General features: G+C 41.3%; 1 protein-coding gene and 1 pseudogene across 5 annotated transcripts in view; one reads left to right on the forward strand and one right to left on the reverse strand.

Annotated features, from left to right (window-relative positions):
• The window catches only part of LOC101715103 (argonaute RISC component 4), a 45,323-nt gene extending 36,658 nt beyond the window's left edge, over positions 1–8,665 (reverse strand). The window contains exons 1-2 of one of the 5 annotated variants that reach the window (XM_004850940.3): positions 8,256–8,664; positions 1,029–1,194 (exon numbers count right to left, since the gene is read on the reverse strand). In XM_004850940.3, coding sequence (XP_004850997.1) covers positions 1,029–1,194; positions 8,256–8,274 — 185 coding nt within the window. In that variant the 5' untranslated portion in view covers positions 8,275–8,664. Of the gene's footprint in view, positions 1–111; positions 192–1,028; positions 1,195–3,643; positions 8,014–8,255 lie in introns of those variants that run through there. The other 4 variants (XM_087215296.1, XM_087215295.1, XM_087215294.1 and 1 more) reach the window with 4 other exon arrangements.
• Positions 8,666–16,596: 7,931 nt separating this feature from the next.
• Positions 16,597–19,724, forward strand: LOC101714746 (myotubularin pseudogene; annotated as a pseudogene).
• Positions 19,725–25,639: the final 5,915 nt, after the last annotated feature.

The following is a 25,639-nucleotide window of genomic DNA, read 5'->3' on the forward strand; positions in this document are numbered from 1 at the left end:
TATATATATATATATATATATATATATTTTTTTTTTGTACTGGGGATCGAACTCGGAACCACTGAGCTAAATCCCTGGCCCCTAGAAAAGGAAGAATCTTAATATCAATACCTGGCCAGGCATGGTGGTATATACACCTGTAATCTTGGCTACATGGGAGGCTGAGGCAGAAGTGTCACAAGTTTGAGGTCAACCTGGGCAACTCAGCGAGACCCTGTCTCAAAATAAAAAATAAAAAGGACTGGGGATGGAGCTCAGCTGTAGGAAATTTTAAACAAATAAAATTTAAAAGGATTGTTTGACTATTACTACATGGAAACAGACAAAAGGAAAGTAGTTATACACTCACTTTCAGTAAATTTCTGCTATCCCAATCCCAAAATTTATCTCATCAGGACCCCTCTTGGACAGTGATGGAAATAAAGAAAGCTTCTCTCTGAACTTACTTTTTTTCAAAACTCCAAGATAATCCTTCTGTCTTCATATGTCCCTTATCTAATACCCACATTTAATAATAAAATTTGAATTTCCATAGGGATGCATGGTAGTACATGCCTGTAATCCCAGCACTCTGGGAAGCTGAGGCAGGAGGATGGGAAGTTTGAGCCCACTATGGGCAACTTTGCAACTTAATAAGACAAACCAAAATTTAAAAAAAAATTTTTTTTAAAAGAACTAAGGATGTAGCACAATGCAAAGGCCCTAGGTTCAATCCCCAATACTGGGGGAAAAAAAATTCTAGGTAGTTCTATTTTCCATAGACAATAGTATCTTAATACATTTTTATAAATTTCTGCCATTCTTGGTCAACAAGTAACCTCACTTTTTTATTCAGTACATACTTACTGATTGGCCAATGATCCATCTAGTACTCTGCTAGGATAACCACATAAGAAACTTACCATCATAGATTAAAAACAAAGCCTAGATGTTGAAAGCATTTAGAAAACAATAATATGATATGTGATAAATTTTATATATATATATATATATATATATATATATTTTTTTTTTTTCCTAACCCTTACCTGTTGACTCTCCGAGGCCGTTTTTCTGGTTTAATGTCCACATCATAGTGATATACATCTATTTTAGGAATCTGAACCTGAAAATGATTGGCTAACAGTCGAATTGGTTTTCCAACAGTTCCAAGGCCAGGGCGACGGGGTGGCTGAAAGAGGCTGGTCGGAGGTCCTAAAGAGATTGAAAGACGCTGGCTGTGCTATTTGGACATCAAGGAGAATAGTCGCTGCACAATGAGGAGGATGATGCTAGCTGCAATTATTGAAATCTTATAATTCACTATAAAGAGTTTGAAGTAATGGGCTGGGGATTTTTAGCTCAGTGCTTTCACCGCCTGCTGTGCAAGCGCAAGGACCCGAGTTCGATCCCTAGTGCCAAAAATAAATAAATAAATAAATAAATAAATAAATAAATAAATAAAAAATAAAGGTAATGAACCAATTGATTAAAAAAAAAAAAGAGTTTGAAGTATCTATTGACTTAAGTTCTCCAGATTTCTAAATATTTTGCCATGTTGCTATTATTTCAAATATAAGGGGTATCAAAATTAGACAGGATGAATTCCTCTCCAATGTAGGCTACTGTATAAAATGTTTCATGAGCACTAGCAACTCAATAGCTACACTAATAAAATTATATGCATTTAAAAGGAAAACCAGGAAAAAATAATAAAAAATAAAAGCAGGGCTGGAGATACAGCTCAGTGGTAGAGTCCTTACCTAGCATGTAAGAGGCCCTGGATTTGATCCCAAGCACCATACAAAAGAAGTAAATGAATAAAACAAAAACATCTCTAAACTCTGGGAGACATCATCTTCATAGCTGGAAGTGACCTATTAATTCCCTATAAATTAGCCTGCTTTATTGCAGATTGTATAGACAGGAGATTAAATAGAAGCTATTCTGATTAATTTGTTAATTTTGATACTGAAACAATGCCGATAGTGCCATACATTCTAGTCCATAATCTGATATTTTTAGAATTGGGACAATCTGAGATTTCCTCATAAGGTCTAGTTTATTTATTCAATAAACACTGACTCATTTCTTATGTTCCTAAATGGACTCAGGAAGAAGATGAAGGCCCTGCCCTCAAAGAATTTAGTCTACATCAGTGCTTCTTTTTTTTGAGACAGAGTCTCTCTACATAGTTCAGACTGGCTTTGTACTCACTATGCAGCCCAGGCTGGCCTCAAATGTGGCAATCTTCTTGCCTCAGCCTCCCAAGTGCTGAGATTCCAGCCATGTGCCACCACACCCAGCGAGACTAGTGCTTCTTAACTTCAACATTTGACAAACCTTTACAGACTTTTTTTTGGTCACTATTTGATGATTCTACTAGTATCTATTTGAGTAGGAGTATCCAGTTCAAATTATCAATAGTGGGGCCGGAGATTTAGCTCAGTGGCTTTACCACCTGCTGTGCAAGCGCAAGGACCCGAGTTCGATCCCCAGTACCAAAAAAAATAGAACTATCAATAGTGCCCAGGTTGAGAAATCCTGGTCTAGGCAGAGTAGTCTTTCCAAATTATTCCAGTGATGATTCACAAGATATTCCACAAAAAGAAAGAAATAAATTAAATTAAAGAAAATATTCTTTCCCTTTTTTTTTTTTTTTGGTACCGGGGATCGAACTCAGGACCTTGTGCTTTTGAGGCAGGCGGCGGAACCACTGAGCTAAATCCCCTGCCCAAATTCCAGTTTAAATTCTGTAAAAAGTCATGCAATAAATAAACCCGTTTAACTTTTTCTTCTTTCTTGCTTTGTTTTTGTTTTTTGAGACAGAGTCCTTTGTAGTTCAGGCTGCCCTTGAACTCACAGCAATCCTCCAGCCTCAGCCTCCTGAGTGCTGGGATTATAAGTGTGTGCCACCATATCCAGCTAACTTCTTTCTGGTCCTGGAGATCAAATTCACGGATGCTCCACAACTGAGTGACATCCCAGCCCTTTTTATTTTTTAAGAGACAAGGTCTTGCTAAATTTCCCAGGCTGGTTGGATTTGAACTTGCAAGTCTCCTGCCTTGGCCTTCCAAGACTACAGTATGGGCATGCACCACTATACCTGGCAAACCTGTTTTACTTGAATTCATCATTTACTCAACTTATTTTTCCATAGAAGTGTTTATCTGTCTGGCTTTCTCTCTCAAAACTGAACATTCTGGAAGATAGTTGTCTAGAGAAACCTTTGCCACCTCTGATGAGAGTATCAAGTGGACACAAGCCTAAAACATAAACAGTTTCTGCTATGAATAGGTGTTGAGCAAAGTGGGCTGCGGTTACAATGGAAAGTTACAAGTTCTCTGACTGCAATGCCATTTCACTGAGAACAAAGACAAATTTACTAAGAAAAGAAAGCTTTAAAACAATAAGCTGCTCTGGTCCAACATCAATTAGAAAATGAAAGCAAATATTTTAATGAAATTTGTGTTGACAAATCATATCACTATATACAAATAAAGTATTGAAAATCCTTTCACATATTGAATTCATCCTTCATTCTTCTTTTTTTCATTCTTCTAAATTCTACTTGTCTTTAAAAAAACCCTCAGCCTTTCTGATTGTTCCAGACTGAAGGGTCCATCTGTATTCCCATACCCTCTCTGTACAGGGTAGCACTTACCACAAGAATAAGAAAATTGGGCCAGGGATTTAGCTCAGTGGTTCTGCTGCCTGCCTCGAAAGCACAAGGACCCCAGTTCGATCCCCAGTACCAAAAAAAAAAAAAAGAATAAGAAAATTAACCTGTCTCTTCCACTAAACTACCAATTCTCAGAAGAAACTCCCATTCATGATTTCCTCAACATCTAATTCAACATCCGGTATGTTGTAATTAAATGTCAAGCTGACCCGGTATCAGTAATTTCAGATAAAATGAATACACAGAATCTGGGTGTGATGGCACACACCCATAATCCCAGCACTTGGGAGGCTAAGGCAGGAGGATCACTGTAAATTTGAGGCCAGACTGAACTATACACAGTGAGACCCTGTCTCAAAAACAAGAACAAAAACAAAACAAAAAAACCTCTCAGAAACTTGATACCTAATATGCAAGAACTGACAATTACTTTTTCAATAAAGTGAAAGCATCTAACTTATACTAAAAGTATGACTGCTTAGAGTTGTTCCATTCCCGATATGCAAGGAGATCTATTGTGGGTGTGACAAGACAACTACAAACAGTAAATAATGACAGAGCTAATAGGTATACGGAATCAACCCAGTTAAATCACATAGGTAAACCATTGTGTACTTCACAGATGTACTAATAAAAATTTAAAAAAATTTTTTTAAAGAAAAAATGGAGGGCCGGGGATTTAGCTCACCGGTTCCACCTCCTGCCTCGAAAGTGCAAGGTCCTGAGTTCGATCCTCAGTACGGGAAAAAAAAAAAAAAATGGAAAAAGAATCATAAGGTAAGTTAGCCCCACATCACCCAAGATGCATTTAAGCAATCATTATAATATACATTTAGAAGAAACACAGCTTTATAATAGAAATTTGAAGGGCTGAGGATGTAGCTCAGTGGTAGAGCGCTTGCTTAACATGCATGAGGCCCTGGGCTCAATCCCTAGTACTGCCCAAAATAAATACAGTATAATAGAAATTTGGAAACAGAAACTTGAATCAAATGATTTGCCTATGAATTCGATTTTACATAGTACCTAGCATCCAGGTCTCCTAATTCCCAGTCCCGCGCATTCTCTTGTTAATATACTTCACAATCCTATGGTGTCTATGCTTCTCTGAAGAGGAATTGAAAGGATTAAGAGCTGGGTGTGGTGGAACTTGCCTGGGAGGGTGAGGTAGGAGGCAGGAGCACTCTGGGAGGGTAAGGCAGGAGGACTGCAAGTTTGAGCCTAGCCCGGGGAACTTAAGAAATTTAGAAAGACCCTGTCTCAAAATAAAATAGACACATAGACTGGGCTTGGGGTGTAGCTCAATGTGAAGAGTCTGGGTTCAATCCCCAGTACTAAAAAAATGGACTAAGAAGTAGAGGGCCAGACTATGTAGCTCAGTGGTAGAGTGTATGCCTACCATTTAAGAGGCCTTAGGTTCAATCCAAAGTACCAAAAAGGAAAAAAAAAAAAAGAAAAAAAGTAGAATAAAGTATTATATGTATCTCTTCCTTGATAAAAGAAAAATTAGATGGGTGATCATTTCTTTTTTTTTTTTTTGGTACTGGGGATCGAACTCGGGTCCTTGCACTGCTGACGGCATAACCACTGAGCTAAATCCCCGGCCCAGTGATCATTTCTTTTAATAATACTAGCACATTTACTTAGAAATTATATTTTAAATTTTTCATCCCAAAGCTGATTTCTTCAAACATAGCAAAGTGTCTACTTAATGAACCAAGAAAGCACAGCAGCTAAGGCTCTGGAACTAAATTACCTAGATTTCACCCTTCATTTTACAACTTCCTACCCGTATGAACTTGAGTTAGTTTTTTGGTTTCTCTGTGCCTCAGTTTCCTCCTCTGTAACACAGGGGTGTATGACAATAGCATCTACTCCATATGGCTATAATGACAACTCCATGAGATTGTGTATATAAAAGGCTTAACAGAGTATCTCCCAATAGTAAGTACTAAATTAATATTCAATTATGATCATACTCACATAAAAGTTAGTGCTGAAAGCTCCCTGAGTATTTTATTGGTGGCATTCCCAAAAACGGATGTCAGAAAATTACATTCTCCAAAAAGGAAACACATATAACCTAACCCAGAATAGATGAAGTCAGCCTTATACAAGGAAGGAGGCATTAGGAGTCAGATGTCCTATTCTCTGATCCTCATTTCATCACTCAGCTTTGAGACCTCAATGAAGTCATTTACATTCTCTGAACTTCACTTTTCTCATCTATAAAATGGGGATAAATACCTTCCTTGCCTGCTCCCCCAGAGGATCTCATGAGCTAAGAGTTATGAAAGTACTTTCCAAATTATAAAAAAACTGCAAAAATAGGGGTCAGGGATTTAGCTCAGTGGCACTGTGCCTGCCTTGCAAGTGCAAGGTCCTGAGTTCAATTCCCAGTACCGAAAAAAAAAACCCTGCAAAAATAAGTTGCAATCAACTTAACCAAAGTAAGTGGTAATCTAATTGTATTTCAGAGCTACTGTCAGAAACTAAAACTAGGTGATAGAAGGGGTCAAAGTAAGACTAAGAGGGACTGATAATCAGAAACTGTTGAAGCGTTCTGGGTGTGCTCTAATAGGAATGCTTCTCTAGGTTCTAGAACTGCCTGGAGGAAACATCCCAGAAGATTATCAACTCCCGTTATTCTGATTCCATGTTCAACAAGCAGCTTCTTGTTATTAATTGGGTTTCCAAGCTACTGCAACATTAAAAAAAAAAAAGTTTGTTAGCAGAAAGAACACTCAACAGAGCTCTACATGATATTTTGGCTTAATCAGTGTCTTATGCATGTGGTTAGTGAGAGTTAGTTTTCCACAATCTCAACAATTCTGGCTGAACAGATAAGTCCTCAAACATGCAAAAGCTTTAATGAAACCAAAGGGCAGGTTGGGAATGGGAGACAGGAGTCCCTAGGCAATTTCTAGCATTGCCAAGCTGATCCTTTCCAGGAAACTGCTTCTGCACACTGTTACATGGTTTTCTTTCCATATCAGCTCATAAAAGCAACAGTTGCTTTAATCATGAGTTAGTCACAGAAGAGAGGGAAGACACATTTGTTGAGTATCTCTAATGCATTGGTCTACAAATAAGACTTCTCACATACATTATCTCATTTCATTCTCATGACAATATTGCAGCACATAATTATTATTATCCTCTTATATAGATGAGGAAATGGAAGTTCAAAGGAATTAAGTAATTTGCCCTATTAAATTACTAGACTGGATTCAAATAGAGGCCTGTTACATTCCTAAAGTCCTGATCATCCTTTCGCTGGGGGACATATCTGAAATAACATAATACAGTCAAGTTCATCAAATAATACTGATGTGACAAGCCAATTTATTTTTTAAAGGGATATAAAATTTGATTATGAGAACCTTTAAGAAATTTAAACTCGCTGGGTGTAGTGGTGCAGGATCATCACGAGTTCAAGGCCAGTATGGACTATACAGTGATTTCAAGGCCAGCCTGAACTAAATAGCAAGACCTTGTCTCAAAAAACAAAAACAAAAACAAAAAACAACTCAAACTCTGAACAAGTTGTTAATCATACAGCTATGCAAACAAGTTCTAAGTAAACAAACCTGAAAAGTTTCCAAACTCAAAGGGTAAACCTAACTTTCTATGCATCAAAAAATGAAATACTCTACAGCTGTCCTCTATGTAGATAAGGTTTGAATATTAAAAAAGTTAATTCCGCCACGGCCAGTAAACCCTCCCCTACTTAGCCAAAGCATTAGAAACCTGCCAGGATTTGAGGTGGGAGCACCAGGCTCCAAGTACAGGGCATTCTGACAGATTGGAATCCTTCCTTTGGTTTGGGCACAGGGAAGGTGATAACTAGAGGGCATCCACGCCCACCCGAATTAGTTTCCAAAGCACTTTCTCCTTTATTTGATTTTTAAACCACTCATAATCCAATTAGAAGAGAACTCTGGGCACTGATGCCTGTGTAGGAGCTGACAGGCAGGTAATTCCCCAGTCGCTGAAGGGTCAGCATAGACACTTAGGGCTTTTGAGAAAGGGTGGATATTCTGACTTTGGCCTTCATGAGACCTGACAGACATAGTGGGGAAGTTCTCCTTCCTCATCTGAGGGCTCTGGACCGTCTGTCAGCGCAAAGAAAAATAGGGGTGCGACCCAACTTCAAGAATACCCCTGGTAGTAGGTGAAGAACCCTTCCTGGTCTGGGCCAGGCCTCCGAGTTTACCAGGCAGGCACAGATCATCTCTTCTGAGGCCGAACTAGCCTCGCAGCGACCCTGGGGGCACAGATCTCTCCTGGGTGTGTCAGTTCCCCCTGTACCCAGGGAAACAGGTCATCTTCCTGGGCCTCCCTCCCTCCCTCCCTCCGACCTCAAAGATCCAGCCCAAGTCTTCAGGCTGGGGCGCGGTCCCCGCCCCCCGAGGCCCAGGTCAGCTCCGTCCGCCCAGGGCAGAAAGGCAGGGGTCCGTCCTCTTCTCCGAGGCCTGGCGGCCCGAGCCTGGGAACGCGGGGGCGGGCGAGGACGGCGCTGCAGCTACGGTCCCGCCCGCCCGCCCGCCGTCCCGGGCCCCAGGTCCAACCCCGGGCCGAGCGCGTTCCTCACCGGGTCCCAGCGCCTCCATGGCGGCGGCGGGGGCCGCCTCGCCCCGGTCCCCGGTGCCTCCCGCTCCGGGCCCCGCCGCCGCCGCCGCCGCCGCGTAACGCTTGATCTCCGGAATATTGGCGCTGGAGGGGCGCCGCGGAGACGCGGGCGCTGCGCAGTGGGCGGCGGCGGCGCCCGGCCCGGGGACAGGGACCGGCTCCCGCGGCTCTTCCGGCCTCAGCGACAACAAAAACAATCGCCGCCGCCGCTGCCGCCACGGCTGCCAGCGGGAGTGGGAGCGGGAGCTGGAGCGGGAGCGGCGCGCGCCTGCCGGGCGGGGAGGGGGCGCCGGGCGCGCGCGGCCCGGGGTCCCGGCTGGCGGAGGGGCGTGCGCGGCTCCGCGCGCGGGGTCCTCAGAGCCTGGCCGGAGCAGGGGGCGGGGTGCGGTGGAGCCGGGCGCGCGCCTGGAGGGGCCGTGCCAGAGGACGTGTCGGGAACGCGCCCGCCGGCCCTCTCGGTCCGGTCGGCAGAAGGCGGCCATCCGGGCAAAGGGTTTGGGGGCTCCGAGATAACCCACTTTGGTGCTCAGCGACCCTCAGAAGATCTAGGGTCCGACGGGAGGTTCTCCACTTTTGTCCTTGGAGAATGCCCTGAGGTTTACATCAGCACCTCTCCTCCCTCCTCCCACACCAGATTGCTTCTTTCTCCCTTTCTCCTGTCTCTTCGTAGGACAGAGCACTGAGGCCCCCTCACACCTAGCACTCCTCTTTCATTCCTTCATCCAACACCACTCACCACCCCCCTTACACACACAGACACAAACACACACACACACACGTGCAGGGAAGGCACATCCTCTCCCCAGTTCCATCAGAAGCACTCTGGTCAGTAAGTCATGGTCACCCTAGCAGCCAAGAGCCAAGGGAGCAGCCCCTCTCCAAGGTCAGCCCAGCAGGCAGAGCATCCTTAAGGCTTTCGGTCAGGACTTTCAGTTGAAGAATATAGAAAACAGGCCAAAAAACAGTTTGTGATCAACAGAGCGACGGAACCTTGGCCCAGCAGGTGAAAGGTACAATGTGTGTGTTGTATTAGTTTACTAGGGCTGACGTAGCAAAGCACTACAGAATGCATGGCTTAAACAACAGAAATTAATTTCCTTAATGTTTTGGAGGCTGGAAGGCTAAGATCAAGCTGTTGGCAGGGTTGGTTTCTTCTGCGGTTTCTCTCCTTCACTTGTAGATGGCTATCTTCTCTCTGTGTCTTCACTGTACTGTCTTCTCTGTACTGCCTGTCTGATGTCTCCTTTTTCACAAAGACACCCATCATATTGGATTAGGCTGCATCAAAAAAAACCCCACCTCATTTTAACCTAATACCCTTCAAAGAGTTAATTCTGGGCAACTCTATTTCCAAATACAGTACAGTCATCTGAGGTACTAGGTGGGGGATAGAGGTTAGAACTTCCATCAAATGAATTGCCAGGGGATACAATTTAGCCCATTCCATATAGAGTGAGATATTCATTTAAGAACCTGCCATGTGCAGCCATAAAGCCAGGCAATTTTTGTCTGTAATGCTAAAAAAATAAAAAAATGTTAAGGTCACACCATGTCTAAATGCTGTATTAGAGGCTCCACTTGCCGTTGAATCTTCACAACCCCCATAAGATAGATATTATTAAGGAAGGTATTTGTACACAAGAGCAATCAGAAACTCAGGGACGCTCTAGGTCAGGCTATATATTATATAATGTTGCCAGGAAACTGGAAACATCTGAGTTCTAAATCCTGCATTTGAGTGCTGGCCAATTCCATCCCTGACTGGCTATGGACTTGGGACTTATAATCTCGTTGCTAAATTCTAGTCTACTGATACCATAGTCAGTTCTTTGTACTCCTTTATGTGACCTCTTTGTTAAACCAGATATTAACTGGAAATAGTAATAAGGGACAGAAAGTTGGAAAGGGAGAATATATTCACTAAATGAACACACTGATGTACAGCTAACAGGAAAAGAAAACCAAGTAGATCTCAAGTTTTGAGTTTTACCTAGTAGCCACTTCCCTTTTTTCCCACCCAAGACTAAATTCATCTCACAATATAAACAGTACTGGGGGCTCAAATAGCTTGGGCTGACTTTACCAGTGCCACATCTTAACAAAATTTTCTCTTTATTCTGTTTGGTACCCCTAGCAGAGGCCATAGATTGTTCTCTGGATTAAAAATAGTGTTACCAGTAGCCTCAAAAACCAGAGCACAAGGGCCAGGGATCTAGCTCAGTGGTTCTGCCACCTGCCTTGCAAGCGCAAAGACCCGAGTTCAATCCCTGGTACCCAAAAACGAAACAAAACCAGAGCATGAAATGTGCAGCATTTACCCATGATTCCAGTTGGGACCACAGTCTCACTCTCTCAAATCTCTCAGCCCTGTCATTTTTGATCACTCTGATTATCTCCATTCTCATTCCCAAACTCTCCCACTCAGGCATCTATTACTCCTTTCTTGGAGGCCTTAAGACTGAGCCCTCTCAGACAAGTTCCATAGTGAATAAACTCCTCCAAACCTCTGTTCAGCAACCCCTCCCTCCACTTCCTGCTGTGGCTGAGAAGTCACACCCCAGAATACCACTTCCCCTTCAGCTCTTTCTCAGGGGCTGCTCATTCTCCCATATGTTCCTGCCTCCAGGATGGAGTAAAGGAGGAATTGAGAATTGGCAATACATTTGCCCTCATTGCACCAAAACTTAAGTCACTAATTTCTTATAAAAACCACTTGCCAGCCAGATCACAAGACCAGCCCGGGCAATTTAGTGATTTGTTGTCTCAAAATTAAAAAATAAATAAAAGCCAGGTGTGATGGTGCAAGGCTGTAATCCCAGAATTCTAGGAGGCGGAAGGATCAGAAATTCAAGACCAGCCTGCCAGCCTGGGCAATTTAGGAATTTAGGGAGTGAAAACATCTGGTGAAAACTTCTTGGCAAAGAGCCAGCTTCTTGAGACCACAGACTTAAATCTGGTGATCCTGGGTTCAAATCCCAGTTACACAAATCATTAACTCTAAGTACTTTGGACACATCCCCTCCCCAGCTCAAAGATATTGTGAAGAGGAAGTTAAATCCTATACATGTGCACTCTTGTGTGTCTGGCACAGAGTAAGCAAGTGCCTCATAGTTACTAGTTCTCTTTCCTTCTTACCCTTCCCTTAAATGCCACAATACAGTACTCCCCTGTTACTGTCTTGTCCCTTGAGAGACAATGAGCTCAAGATCTTTACTCAGGGTAGGAGAAGAAGGCAGAGCCATCAGGGACTGAGATGTTTACATGCCCTGCACCTGAGGAAAGGGACTTGGCTCACACATCTGGAGTTGAGAGCCAGGCACAAAGAACATGTCTGATCAAGGTTGGACAACTTCTTGCTCCCTCTTCTCTTCACCCCCCCCCCTTCTCCCTCTCCTTCTTCTCCTTCTCATACTAGTAATTGAAACCAGGGCCTTCACACGGAGCTACATCACCAGCCCTTTTATAAAATTTTGAGACAGTGTCTTGTTAAGTTGCTAAGTTGCCCAGATTGGGCTCCAACTCTCGAGATCCCCCTACCTCAGCTTCCCAAAGTGCTAGGATTACTAGCATAGGCCACTGTGCCTGGTGAAACTAAACTTTTTGAATGTGCTAGTGCATTCCTGAGACTGTGCTGTGCCAGGAGCCTCGCTAGTGGACACTGTACAAAAGGCACTCAGGAGGCTGAGGAGGAGGACTCCAAGTTCAAGGTCAGCCTGGGTTATACATTAAGGCCTTGTCTCAAAAAAGCCTAAATAAATAAATGGAATTTCTGCCCACTGCTTCTACTCCATTGGCAGCCTTGCTCTTTTGCTTTTTTATTAAGATATAATTCTCAGAATGTAAAATGCTCCATTTTAAAGTTTAGATTTTAGTGGTGTTTAGTGCATTCACAAGGTGCAACCATCATTACTATCACATTCTCAAAAAAGAAAACTAAAACCATTAGCAGTCACTCCCTCCTCTGTCCTCCCCTCAACCCTTAGAAAACACTAATCTACTTTTTGTCTCCAGATAGTTCATAGTTCATGTAATAAGTGGCCTTTTGTATTGGATCTTTTTCACTTAGCATGTTTTCAAGGTGGTAGAATGTACCCATTACTGGGGGGATACTGGGAGTTAAATCCAGGTAATGTGAGCTACATCCCCAGTCCTATTTATTTGCTTTTTTTGGTGCTGGGGTCGAGACCAGGGCCTTCTCACTAAGCTGTACATACAGCCCTTACTTTTATTTATTTATTTATTTATTTATTTATTTATTTATTTATTTATTTATTTTTGGTACCGGGATCGAACTCGGGTCCTTCTGCTTGCAAGGCAGGCGGGCGGAACCACTGAGCCAAATCCCTGGCCCTTTTTTCAAATTTTTAAGACAATATCTTGCTAAGTCACTAAATTGCCAAGATTGGGCTTGATTTTTTGAGTCTCCTGCCTCAGGCCCCCAGAGTTCTGGGATTATAGGTGTGTGCTGTCAAGCCCAGGATTTATTTATTTTATAATTTTGAACCAGTGAATCACTAAGTTATCCAGGCTGCCCTCAGACTTGTGATCTTCTTGTCTCAGCCTCCTAAGTAGCTGAGATCACAGTTATACAACATCATGCCTGGCTTCACTGTTTTACACACTATCCACTCATTAGTTGGTAGACATTTTAATTGTTTCCATTTTGGCTATAATAATACTGCTGTAAATTTGTGTACAAGTTTTTGTGGGGCATAAATTTTCAATTCTTTTGGGTATATAGTTAGGAGCAATATTGATGGGTTATATGGTAACTCTATGTTTAACTCTTTTTTGTTTGTTTTTGTTACTGGAGATCGAACTCGGGACCTTGCACTTGCAAGGCAGGTTGCAGAACCACTGAGCTAAATCCCTGGCCCTAACTTTTTGAGGAACTGCCAAACTGTTTTCCTCAGTGGCAACACCATTTTACATTACCACCAGCAATACATGAGCATTCTCATTTCTACATATCTTTTTAAAAACAATTTCTACATATTCTTGACAACACTTCTTATTTTTAGATTTTTTTTTTTAAGTATAGTAGTCACCCTTGTGAGTGTTAAGTGGTATCTCATTGTGGTTTTGGTTTGCATTTCTCTAAGAATTAATGATGTTGAACATTTATTTATATACTTCTTGGCCATTTATATATCTTCTTTGGAGAAAGGTCTATTCAATTCCTAGAGCCTTTACAAATTGGATTATTTATCTTGTTGTATGTATGTATGTATGATGTATGTGGTACTAGGGATTGAACCCAGAGTCTCATGCATGCTAAGCAAGATCTCTACCACTGAGCTACATCCCCAGCCCTTAAATTTTAGTTTGTTTTTATTTTTGTTTTTGTTTTTTTAATTGCAGTTTTTTATACTTTCTAGATATAGGTTCTTTACCAGATATGTGATTTACAAAACTTTTTCCATTTTGTAGAGTATTTTGCTTTTCTGAAAAGTGTCTTTTGAAGTATAAAAGTTTCTAATTTTTTTTGAAACAGGGTCTCATTATGTAGTTCAGCCTGTCCTTGAACTCACTATGTATTCCAGGCTGGGCTTGAACTCTTGGGGAATCTCCTGCCAGGCATGCACCACCTTACCTGGCCTAAAAGGTTTCTTATTTAGGGCCAGGGATTTAGCTCAGTGGTGCTGCCGCCTGCCCTACAAGCACAAGGACCTGAGTTTGATCCCCGTTACCCAAAAAAAAAAAAAAAAAAAGGTTTCTAATTTAGATAAGATCCAGTTTATTTTTTTCTTTGGTCACTTGTGGGTTTTTTGTTATATCTAAGAAATGTTTCTTTGGATATTTACTGCCATATTTTGAAGAAATATAATTATAATATTATTTGATTCATCACTAACACTATCCAAGAACCACTTGTGGAAGATGTGAATTTAACACCGTAAACTCCCTCTTTTGATTCTATTACAGGTAGATCACTGCTAGGTTTGAATATGGCTCATCCCTTCCAAAAGTTGTATTGAAATTTAATTGGCAATGTAACAGTAGTGAAAGGTGGTGATATAGTGGGACCTTTTTTTTTTTGGTACTGGGGATCAAACTCAGGACCTTGTGCTTGTGAGGAAGGCGGCAGCACCACTGAGCTAAATCCCCAGGCCCTTGTTTGTTTTTTGAGACAGGGTCTCACTGTGTAGTTCAGGCTGGTTTTGAACTCACTATGTAGCCCAGGCTGGCCTTGACCTTGCAGCCACCTTCTTGCCTCAGCCTCCCAAGTGCTGGGTTTCCAGACGTGTGCCACCACACCCAGCATAGTATGACCTTTAAGAGTAATTAGGGCCGGGGATTTAGCTCGGTGGTTTCCTCGCCTGCTGCGCAAGCTCAAGAACCCAAGTTGGATCCCTGGTACCCCCCCCTCAAGAAAAGAGTAATTAATGCTTTTTCTCGAGGGAGTGGATTCATTTTTTGCAGAAGTATATTAGCTATCTTGGGAGCGGGTTGTTAAAACATGACACCGCCTTCAGTGTCTCTTCCACATGCACATACTTATTTTTCCATTTTTCTTAAATGAGATAAGGTAGCATGAAGCTGTCACCAGATACTGGCACCAACCATGTGGACTTCCCAGCCTTCAGAACTGTGAGCTAAATAAACCTCTGTTCTTTATGAGTCACCTAGTCTTGGGTATTCTCATGTAGTAATAGAAAACAGATTAAGACAATTATTTTTATTACATTTTGGCTTTATTTGCAATAGTCTAATTACCTAGTGCTATGGTTTGAATGTGTCCCCCCACCCGCAAAAAAGCATATTAGAAATGTAATTCCCAAAGCACAGTTAAGAGGTGGGACTTTTGAGAAGTGGCTAGGCTGTGACAGCTCTGCACTTATGATTGGATTAATGCTGATTATAAAAGATTTGAGGCTGCAAGTTCAGTCTGCTGTATCATCCTCTTACCTTCCACATTATGATGAAACAAGAAACTCTGATGTTAGCACCTTGGTTTTGGAATTGTCAGACTCCAGAATGATGAGAAATAAATTTTTATAAATATATATTTGGTACCAGGGATCGAACTCGGGACCTTACACTTGTGTAAATTTCTTTTTTAAAAAATAAATTACCTACTCTGTGGTATTCTGTTATAGCAACACAAAATGGGCTATGCCAAAGCTGGATGTGGTGGCACAAGCCTGTGATCTCAGTACTTGGAAGGCTGAAGCAGGAAGATCACCTCAAGTTTGAGGCCAGTCTGGGCTACATAGTGAATTCAGGGCCAGCCTGAGCTACATAGTGAGACCCTGTCTCAATAAAAAGGGGATTGAGTAAGGGGCTATGCCAGCTACCTATATATCTCATTTCTTATTTAACTTTTTGTTTTTCATTTGCATACTTTTCAATGTGATGATTTCTTATTCCTCCCAACTGTTCAACATAATTATATCTTTTTTTAAAAAGTACTAACAGGGCATGGTAGCACACTCCTCTAATCCCAGCCATCTAGGAGGCTGAGGCAGGAAGATCACAAGTTTGAGGCTAGTCCAGGCAACTTAGTGACATCTTGTCTCAAAATAGAAAAATAAAAAGAGCTGGGGTGTAGGTCAGAGGTAGAGTGTTTACCTAACATGGAGAAGGCCCTGGGCTTGATCCCTAGTACTGCAATAAATAAATAATTTATCAAGGTAAATTTTAAATAACAGAAAATTAACTACTTTAAAGTGAACAATTTAGTGTAACTTAGTACATTCACAATTCTTTATTTTATTTTTATTTTTAAATTTTTGGTACTGGGGATCGAACTCGGAACCTTGTGCTTTTGAGGCAGGTGGAGGAACCACTGAGCTAAATCCCCGGCCCCATTCACAGTTCTTAAAACCTCTTAATATTATTTTGTCTTGGTCAAACACATTAGATAAATGATTAATTCAATTTTGTTTGTAGGCCTCATCTTTCTTGGAGCATCAACTAGGCTGCCACTGCCACACAATGTCTGTTCTAGAGCTTTCCTTTATCCTCTCTTGTACTGAACCTGTGTTTATTAAATCCCAACTTTCCTCTTGGGTTTTCATTGTTGCTGTTGTTAGACAGGGTCTCACTTTGTAGTCCAGGCCGGCCTTGAGCTCACTATGGAGCCCAGATCCTCTGGGCTCAGTCTTGAGTGCTGGGAGTACAGGCATGCAGCACCACACCCAGCTGCATTCCTTTTTTTAAAGATTATTTCCTTATTATTGTGGAGCACATCTTCAGAAGCTGCCAGAAAAAAGGCGCAAGGAAGGCAATCTTTAAAATATACATGTATTTTGCATTCTGAAAATGTGTCATGAAGCCAAAACTCCAGACTGAGGGATCTCTGGAGTAAAAGGTTTATTGAAGACCCATCTGCTCCTCAGTCAGTTTGAGGGCCTGTGGCATTCCTCAGACCACACTGGACTGACTGCTTGTGCTCCTAGGTTCTGCTGAAAAGTGATGGAGGCTCTGGAGAAGGAGTCGGGGAGGTAGTTGCTCTCCAGAGTTTCCAGTATGGCCTCTGCATCGACTAAGTATTATTCACACTCGTTGGAGAATGAATCTATTAAGAGGACATCTCAAAATGGGCTCAATCGAGATCTCAGTGAGACTGTTCCTTGACTCCCAGGAGAAACGCTGATTACTGACAAAGAAGTTATTTACATATGTCCTTTCAATGGCCCCATTAAGGGAAGAGTTTACATCACAAATTATCGTCTTTATTTAAGAAGTTTGGAAATGGATTCTGCTCTAATACTTGATGTTCCTCTGGGTGTGATCTCAAGAAATGAAAAAATGGGAGGCGCAACAAGTAGAGGAGAAAATTCCTATGGTCTAGATATTACTTGTAAAGATACGAGAAACCTGAGGTTTGCATTGAAACAGGAAGGGCACAGTAGGAGAGACATGTTTGAGACCCTCACACACTACACCTTTCCTCTGGCACACAGTCTGCCACTATTTGCATTTTGAAATGAAGAGAAGTTTCATGTGGATGGGTGGACTGTTTATAACCCAGCTGAAGAGTACCGGAGGCAGGGCCTGCCCAACCACCACTGGAGAATAACTTTCATCAAGTGCTACGAGCTCTGTGACATGTACCCAGCTCTCCTGGTGGTTCCCTACCGCGCCTCAGGCCTCAGGAGAGTCGCCGTCTTCAGATCCCGAAACCAAATCCCAGTGCTGTCATGGATTCATCCTGAAAACAAAACAGTCATCGTGTGACGCAGTCAGCCTCTTGTTGGTATGAGTGGAAAACGAAATAAAGATGATGAGAAATATCTCGACCTCATCAGGGAGACTAATAGATTCCTAAACTTACCATCTATGATGCAAGACCCAATGTGAATGCAGTGGCCAACAAGGCAACAGGAGGAGGATATGAAAGTGATGATGCATATCAGAATGCTGAACTGTCCTTATTAGACATTCATAATATTCATGTTATGTGGGAATCTCTAAAAAAAGTGAAAGACATTGTTTATCCTAATGTAGAAGAATCTCGTTGGTTGTCCAGTTTGGAGTCTACTCATTGGTTAGAACACATCAAGCTGGTGCTGACAGGAGCCATTCAAGTTGCAGACAAAGTTTCTTCTGGGAAGAGCTCCATGCTCGTGCACTGCAGTGATGGCTGGGACAGGAGTGCTCAGCTGACCTCCCTGGCCATGCTGATGTTGGACAGCTTCTACAGGAGCATTGAAGGTTTCAAAATCTTGGTACAAAAAGAGTGGATAAGTTTTGGACATAAATTTGCATCTAGAATAGGTCATGGTGATAAAAACCACACCGATGCTGACCGATCTCCTATTTTTCTCCAGTTTATTGATTGTGTATGGCAGATGTCAAAACAGTTCTCTACAGCTTTTGAATTCAATGAACGCTTTTTGATTACAATTTTGGATCATCTGTATAGCTGCCGATTTGGTACTTTCCTATTCAACTGTGAATCTGCTCGAGAAAGACAGAAAGTCCCAGAAAGAACAGTTTTGTTATGGTCAGTGATCAACAGCAACAAAAAGAAATTCAAAAACCCCTTCTATACGAAAGAAATCAATCAAGTTTTATATCCAGTTGCCAGTATGCGTCACTTGGAACTCTGGGTGAATTACTATATTAGATGGAACCCCAGAATTGAGCAACAACAGCCAAATCCCGTGCAACAGCGCTACATGGAGCTCTTGGCCTTGCGTTACGACTACATCAAGCGGCTGGAGGACCTGGAGCTCGCCAACTCCGCCAAGCTTTCGGACCCCCCGACCTCCCCTTCCCAAATGATGCCCCATGTGCAAACTCACTTCTGAGGGGGAACCCCAGCACTTCATTTGAGCTCAGAATAAAGAAAACACTTGTGGGCATCTGTGCAAAGTAGATTAAAATATTTGCCTCCATGTAGAACTTGAACTAACCTTATCTTAAACTCTTGAAGATGTGCCTTCTAGAATACTTATTACAAGAAAACTACAGTGTCCCCATGGCAATCAGAAGGAAGGAGCCAAGAGGAGGTTCTGGAAAATCCTAACACCTTTAGAAAGCAGTTTTTGAAAGATAAAATTTAATTTATCTCTACAGAAATGCTACATAGATGATATGTATTTTGTGGGCTTAATTGCAACAGCATTATTTTAAATCCGAGGGGGAAAATGTTCGTCCAGGGGATTTTCCTCATGATGCTTGTAATACAGTAGTTGCTTTGGGTTCTCTGAAATGAATCCAAATGTGAAAGGTGGGTGCTACTGCCCAAACCTAATTAAGCTCCACTTCCTTGGCATTCTCCAGAAGCAAGGTGTAAAATAATTGTCAACTTTCATACCATCCTAAGTGGTGACTTAAGGAGAAATAGCTGTCTCTGTAGGTGAGTTTTCCATTATTTTGAAATTTTGGAATATAAAAGATTTTCCCCTAATTTTCAAGAGAAGCATATTTTTATATTAAACTGATGGGACCCAGTTAAATATGATTTGATTTTTCTTCATGTTGCCAGTTCTACTTTCTAGACTCTCTCATGAGCGTGCCTCTGAATTGTTTTCAGGTTGTGTCAAACCCCATGTATAGCACTGTTTGATATGCAGCACTGTGCAAATTTTGGGTTCCTCCTGCTGCTTTGGTGAATGTTTTCGCAAACATGGCTCTAGTCAATGCAGCCGATCTGCCAAAACGTAGGGCTAACCTCAGATGTGTGAGCTACTGCTAGAGCATCAGTCTTTGAAATAAATGCCCAGATGTACATTTGTTGAGTGTATTTGAAAGTATTTTGTTTACGTATTTCAGTTTAAATGGTGTTGGGTTTCCCTCCCCCAAAACATGCATAAAAACTGGTTCTACAAATTTTTACTTGAAGTACTGGGCAGTTTGCTTTTGCAGGTTGCTTTGTTTTGTTTTGTAGTATTAAATGAAATTTTAAATGCACAGTTGTATTTGATATTTGAACTAATTCATTTAGTAAGTAAATTTGTAAAAGCTAAGGCTAGAGTTAAAACAATTAATGTGTTTTACAGTGATTTTTAAAGGACTAGTTATAGCTAACATGGTTTTGTTTTCAATGAATTAAGAGAGATTAAATATATCTTTGTAAATTATTTTATGTCATAGCTTAATTGGTTTACCAAATAAGACATCTGAAATACAGTAGTGTAGTGGATGAATTTTGTAAGTATAAGAAATTTTATTAGACATTCTCTTGCTTTTTGTAAACACTAAATATTTCATAAATTAACAAAGTGTCATTCTGTAAAAAGAAAAAGGCTAATACTAATTGCTTAAAGAATTCTGTGAAATTTCCTGAAAACTTTTTCCTGGCAATAATGACTAGAGACCTGCTGTAATAAATATATTCACTAAAACCTAAAAAATAAATAAATAAATAAAATAAATAAAAGGTTTATTGAGCCACTGCAGACACTTGCCAGAAGGACCAAGTCCTGTGTCAAGTTCATCCGAACCAGCAGCAGGGTGAGGTTGCAGTTGGAAATATGTCAGCTACACCAGAGCTAAGAACATTTTTTTTAGAACATTTTTTAATAATGAAAATTTAGGGAGGAAAGCATAAGTTGTTTATGTTGAACTTATGTTGGCTAGAGATAAGAGCGGAGGAATTAAGCTAGGGCAAGTGGTGGGGAGAGCTTTGGGCTAGAAATACAGCCTGTAAAGGGAAGAAATGGGTGCTTCTGGACTGGTTGGGTTGTAAGCAGGATGGATGTAGGTCCGTGATGAAATTTGAGTTAAGATTTTAACATACATTTGAGAACACGTAATACTATTTGTTCTTGGCCTGTAGCTTGTTAACCAAATGACTTCACCCATTTTTCCTCCCATCCTCTGATCCTTGTAATTAAATTCAGGACATCTCAGAATTTCTGTCTCTGTCTCTCTCTATCTGTCTGTCTGTTTCTCTCTGTCTTTCTCTCTCTTTAGAATTTTTCTCTTGTCAATCTTTATTCCATTCTCACACTTGACTGATAGTAGATTGGATGTAGAATTCTGGGTTAGACACAGTTTTCCTTAACAATGTTGAAGGTCTTGTTCCATTGTTTCCCAGTTTTGCTGCTAGGAAAACTGATGCCATTCTGATTCTTGATCCTTTGTATGTGACCTATTTTCCTCTCTGGAACTTTTTATAGCATCTTCTCTTTATGTCTGGTGTGTTGGAGTTTCAAAATATGGTTTATTCTGAAAATCTCACTCTTGTGTTCTGGAATTTTTCTTATATTATTTGTTTGATAAATTCTTCTATTTTCTCTTTTAGGACCTTCTATTAAGTTATTACTAAGCTTGCTAGACTGACCTTTCTTTCTGTATCTTTTCTATTTTTTTTTTTTTTTTTTGGTACCGGGGATTGAACTCAGGTCCTTCCACTTGCGAGGCAGGCGGCAGAACTGCTGAGCTAAATCCCCGGCCCTGTATCTTTTCTAAAATTTCTTTATTCTATTCTGTGGGAAAATTTCTCAACTGTTATCTCCCAATGTTTCTATTGAATTTTTAAAATTTTAGTCATTATACTACATAACTTTAAAGGGCTCTTATATAGGTTCCTATACTTATTGGGGTATAACATCTTCTTTTACTACAAGGATCTCTACTGTAGTTTTAAGTTTTTCTATTTCCTGGGCTGGGAATGTAGCTCAGTTGTGCAGTGCTTGCCTAGCATGTACAAGATCCTGGGCTTTACCCCAAGTACAGCCAAAAAACACAAAACCTTTTTTCTGCTTCTTTCAGTGCTTCTTTCTATTTACTCTATTTCTTCCTTAGGGAGAGATCTTTAATTTGGGGTGCCTTTCTTACATGTCTGGTGATCCTTGATTATCCATTCAAATTTTAGAGTGCAGCATTTTTTTTTTTTTTTTGATACCAGGGGTCAAACTCGGGACCTTGCGATTGTGAGGCAGGTGGTAGAACCACTGAGCTAAATCCCTGGCCCTGAGTGCAGCATTTAAAAAAAAAATTAACTAAAATTTTTGTTCATATAGGTACAATATGACTTATTTTCTGGTGGTCTTGACTCATGCAGTTATCTGTTTGGGTCTTTTCATTAGAAGATCTCTAATCATCTGAGTTTGTAGGATTGTGTGTGTGTGTGTGTGTGTGTGTGTGTGTGTGTGTGTGTGTGTGTCCCGGCCCGCGGGTAAGTCAACGGAGACCCTAGAGGGGGAGTGAGAATGACAAAGGACAGGGGACACAAGAGATGGAGACAAGACAGGTTTCTGATCAAGTCTCGTTTATTGCGGAAGCTGCTACAACATATATACCGTAGGGCTAGAGGGGAGGAGCAAGAGGAGGGTACTGGGGCTACACTCAAGAGTTCTAGCGGGGGGGGGGGCAAGACCCCCCACATGTGTGTGTGTAGGCTTTTTTCTTGACTTAGTCTGTTTCCTTGCAGAAGATCTTCCAATCTCCAAATGGGAAATAGGAGCTTGGCTCATTCTCTGAGTGCAAGAAATAGTAAGGAGGACTGTGGACTGAATTTGACTGAACAAAGTAAATAATGAGAGATGCAGTTTGAGCAAAGTTGATGGACATGCTGACAATTAGAGTTTGTAGACTATTTTAGGAACTAGGATTTTTACTCTGAATTATTGGGAAAACAGAGTTTTGCACAAAAGTAGCTATGCTTTAGCTTGATAATAGACCAAGGAGATGGGTAGGAGTGTCATGGATTTAATTGTGACCTTCACAAAAGATATATTGAAGCCCTAACTCCCAGTACTGCAGAATGTGACTTCATTCAGAAATAGGGTCTTTACAGATGCAGTCAAGTTAAGATGAGGGCATTAGGGTGGAGTCTAATCTAAATAGCTGATACCCTTATAAAAAGGAGAAATTTGGGGATACAGGGAGAACACCATGTAAAGATCAAATCAGAGGGAGGCATCTACAAGTCAAGGAATGTCAAAGATTGCTAGCAAGCCACCAGAAACTAGGAAGAGGCAAAGAAAATTCCTTTACAGGTTTCAGAGGGAGTGTGGCCTGCCAGTACCTTGATTTCCGACTTCTAGCCTCCAGACCTGTGTGATAGTACATTTCTTTTTTGGTACCAGGGATCGAACTCAGGTCTTTGCACTTGCATAGCAGGTGGCAAAACCACTGAGCTAAATCCCTGGCCATTTTTTTTTTTGGTACCAGGGATCGAACTCGGGTCCTTGCCCTTGCAAGGCAGGCGGCAGATAGTACATTTCTGTTGTGTTAAGCCACTGAACTTGGGGCACTCTGTTATGGCTGCTGCTCTATGAAACCATTACAGGGAACAAGGGGCGAAATAGACCAGGAATCAAACTATTGCAGTGGTCCAGGTGAAAGACCATGGTGACTTGAGTGAAGGTGGTATCTTTGAATTCTTGCTGTGTTTTAAGATTGAGCTGACAGAATCTCCAGATGGACTGTGTATCAGTCAGCATTCACTAGAGAAACAGGTTTAATGTAAGATATATAAATATATAAGGATTTATAAGGTAGGCTTACAATGCCCACCTGCAGAGTCAAGTCTGCAAGAATGCAAAAGTGCTGTCTGGAGAATCCAGTCAAAAGTTGAAGGCCTGGAGCTCACTGTAGTGTCCTGTGTGAGTCTCTATCAGGAAGCTAAACAGTCTGGGCCGGAAGAGTCTGTGCTGGCAGCCAGGAGACGGCGCCTGAAGACTGGACTCCCTCCAAGAAACAGAATCAACCCTTTCTTCTTCCTTTCCCTTTTATTCCATTCAGGCAGCAAGCCTATTGGTTGGTGCCACTCATACCCAGGGTGGGTCTTCTGTCTTCAGTAAATCCTGTCAGCCACACCCTAATCCAATGAGTTGGGAGTTTGCACTTGACACAGTTCACTATCACAGACTGAATTTCCCTATGAGGAAAGAAGAGGGTTGAAGGATAATTCTAAAATTTCAGAGCTGTCAGACCCCAGGTATCTGCATCTCTGTGCCTGAGGCTTTCCCAGAAGAGTGAAAGGAAAACCACTCTAACCCTTCCCACTTTAGCTTGGAAGTGCTGAGACCTTAATCCTGCCTAGAAGAAGTTCTCATCCAATGCATCTCTGGAGTTGGTGTATAAATATCTCAGGTCCCTTACCTTTCAGGTGGGTGAATCTAAAGTATGTGTTTTATATTATTTCTCAGAATGTCCGTGCAGGACTAAGAGCCAACCAATCAGTGGCAGCTAGCTTCATAACCCACCTTTATTGACTGCCTTGATTTCCATATATTACTTCTCCACTCTCCTACTAGTGGCCTGTCCTAGTCACTTTCTTAGTTGTTGGAACACAGTACCTGACACCCACAATTTAAATGAGGAGAGGTTTATTTTCACTCATGGTTTAGAAATGTCAGTCCTTCCTTGTACGTTGGCATGGTGGAAAAGTCTGAGTAGAAGAAAGCAGCTCATGGCATGGCAACCAGGAAGCAGAGTGTGAAGGGAAGTGGGCAGGGAGGTCATGCCCAGCCAAAATCATGACCCTAGTAGATCCCACCTCCCTACATCAAGCCAGCTGTAACAGCCATAATCCAAGCACCTTCCACAAATCCCACTTTGAGCATATGAGGCTTTGGGGGTACATCCAGATATAAACTGTAACATGGCTTCTGCATCTCTAAAGTAAACTTTTTTTTTGGTACTGGGGCTTGAACTCAGGACCTTGCACTTGAGAAGCAGGCAGCAGAACCACTGAGCTAAATCTCAGGCTCTCTAAAGTTAACCTTTAATTGAATCCCTATTACAGGATCTGCTTTCAAGGAGACTCAAACTAACACACAAAGTTTTTGGTTTGAGCAACTAGAAAGATGTTTATCAGTATTTATTTATTTCATAGGTTGACATTTACTAAGATGAAGGAAACTTTGGTGGGTACATTTCTTTCTTTCTTTCTTTCTTTCTTTCTTTCTTTCTTTCTTTCTTTCTTTCTTTTTGCTACTGGGGATCAAACTCAGGTCCTTGTGCTTTCAAGGCAGGCGGCGGAACCACTGAGCTAAATGCCCAGCCCGGTGGGTACATTTCTTAAGGGGTAGGTCAGTACATTTTGAACACATTAATTTTTTTTTTTTTTTTGTCCTGGGGATCGAACTCAGGTCCTTGCGTTTGTGCAGCAGGTGGTGAAACCACTGAGCTAAATCCCTGGCCTGAACACATTAATTTTGAATTGCCTATTACATGACCAAATAGAGAGGCTGAGTAGGACTAGATAATAATCTAAAGTTCAGGGAGAGATTGACCTAAAAATATACTTTGGGAATTGTTATGGTTTGTGTGTGTCCCCCAAAGTTCAGGTGTTGGAAAATTAATCCTCAGATTCATATGTTAATGGTATTTGGAGGTGAGGTGTTTGAGAAATGATTAGGGTTAGAGAAGCTCATGAAGGTGGGTCCCCACGATGGGATTAGTGGATTATGACAAGAGAACTCCTCCTCTATATTATGACCAGCAAGAAGATCCTCACCAGATGCCAGCACATTGATATTGGACTTCTCAGCATCCAGATCTTTACACATTACCCAGTCTGTAGTATTTTATTAAAGCAGCACAAAACAGAACAAGACAGGACCCAATAGCATATAGATAATATGCAGAACCATAAAGCTATATGATATCACTAAAAGAGTGAGTGAGGATGAAGAATAGAAAAGGTTCTAATACTGAGCCCTGGCCTGTAACACTTAAAAGTTAGGGAAATGAGATCCAGCAAAGAAAAGTGAGAAGGAATATCCAGAGAGGAAGGAAGGAAGTGCATGTGAAATCCCAAAAACATTGTATTAGTTCCTTTTTATTTTTGTTTATTTTAACATCCCTCTCTCCTTCATTATTTTGGAAGTATTCCTCAAATGTCTAGTGATGCTTTTTATTCATTCACATCAAAGAATTAGGTTTTAAAAGGTTGATTGGATTTTTTTTTGGGGGGGGGATAGGATTTTACACAGT

This window comes from Heterocephalus glaber, unplaced genomic scaffold, assembly GCF_053883595.1.
Source record: "Heterocephalus glaber isolate CG9 unplaced genomic scaffold, H.glaber_assembly_v1.0 deba00001452, whole genome shotgun sequence".
Taxonomy (NCBI): Eukaryota; Metazoa; Chordata; class Mammalia; order Rodentia; family Bathyergidae; genus Heterocephalus; species Heterocephalus glaber.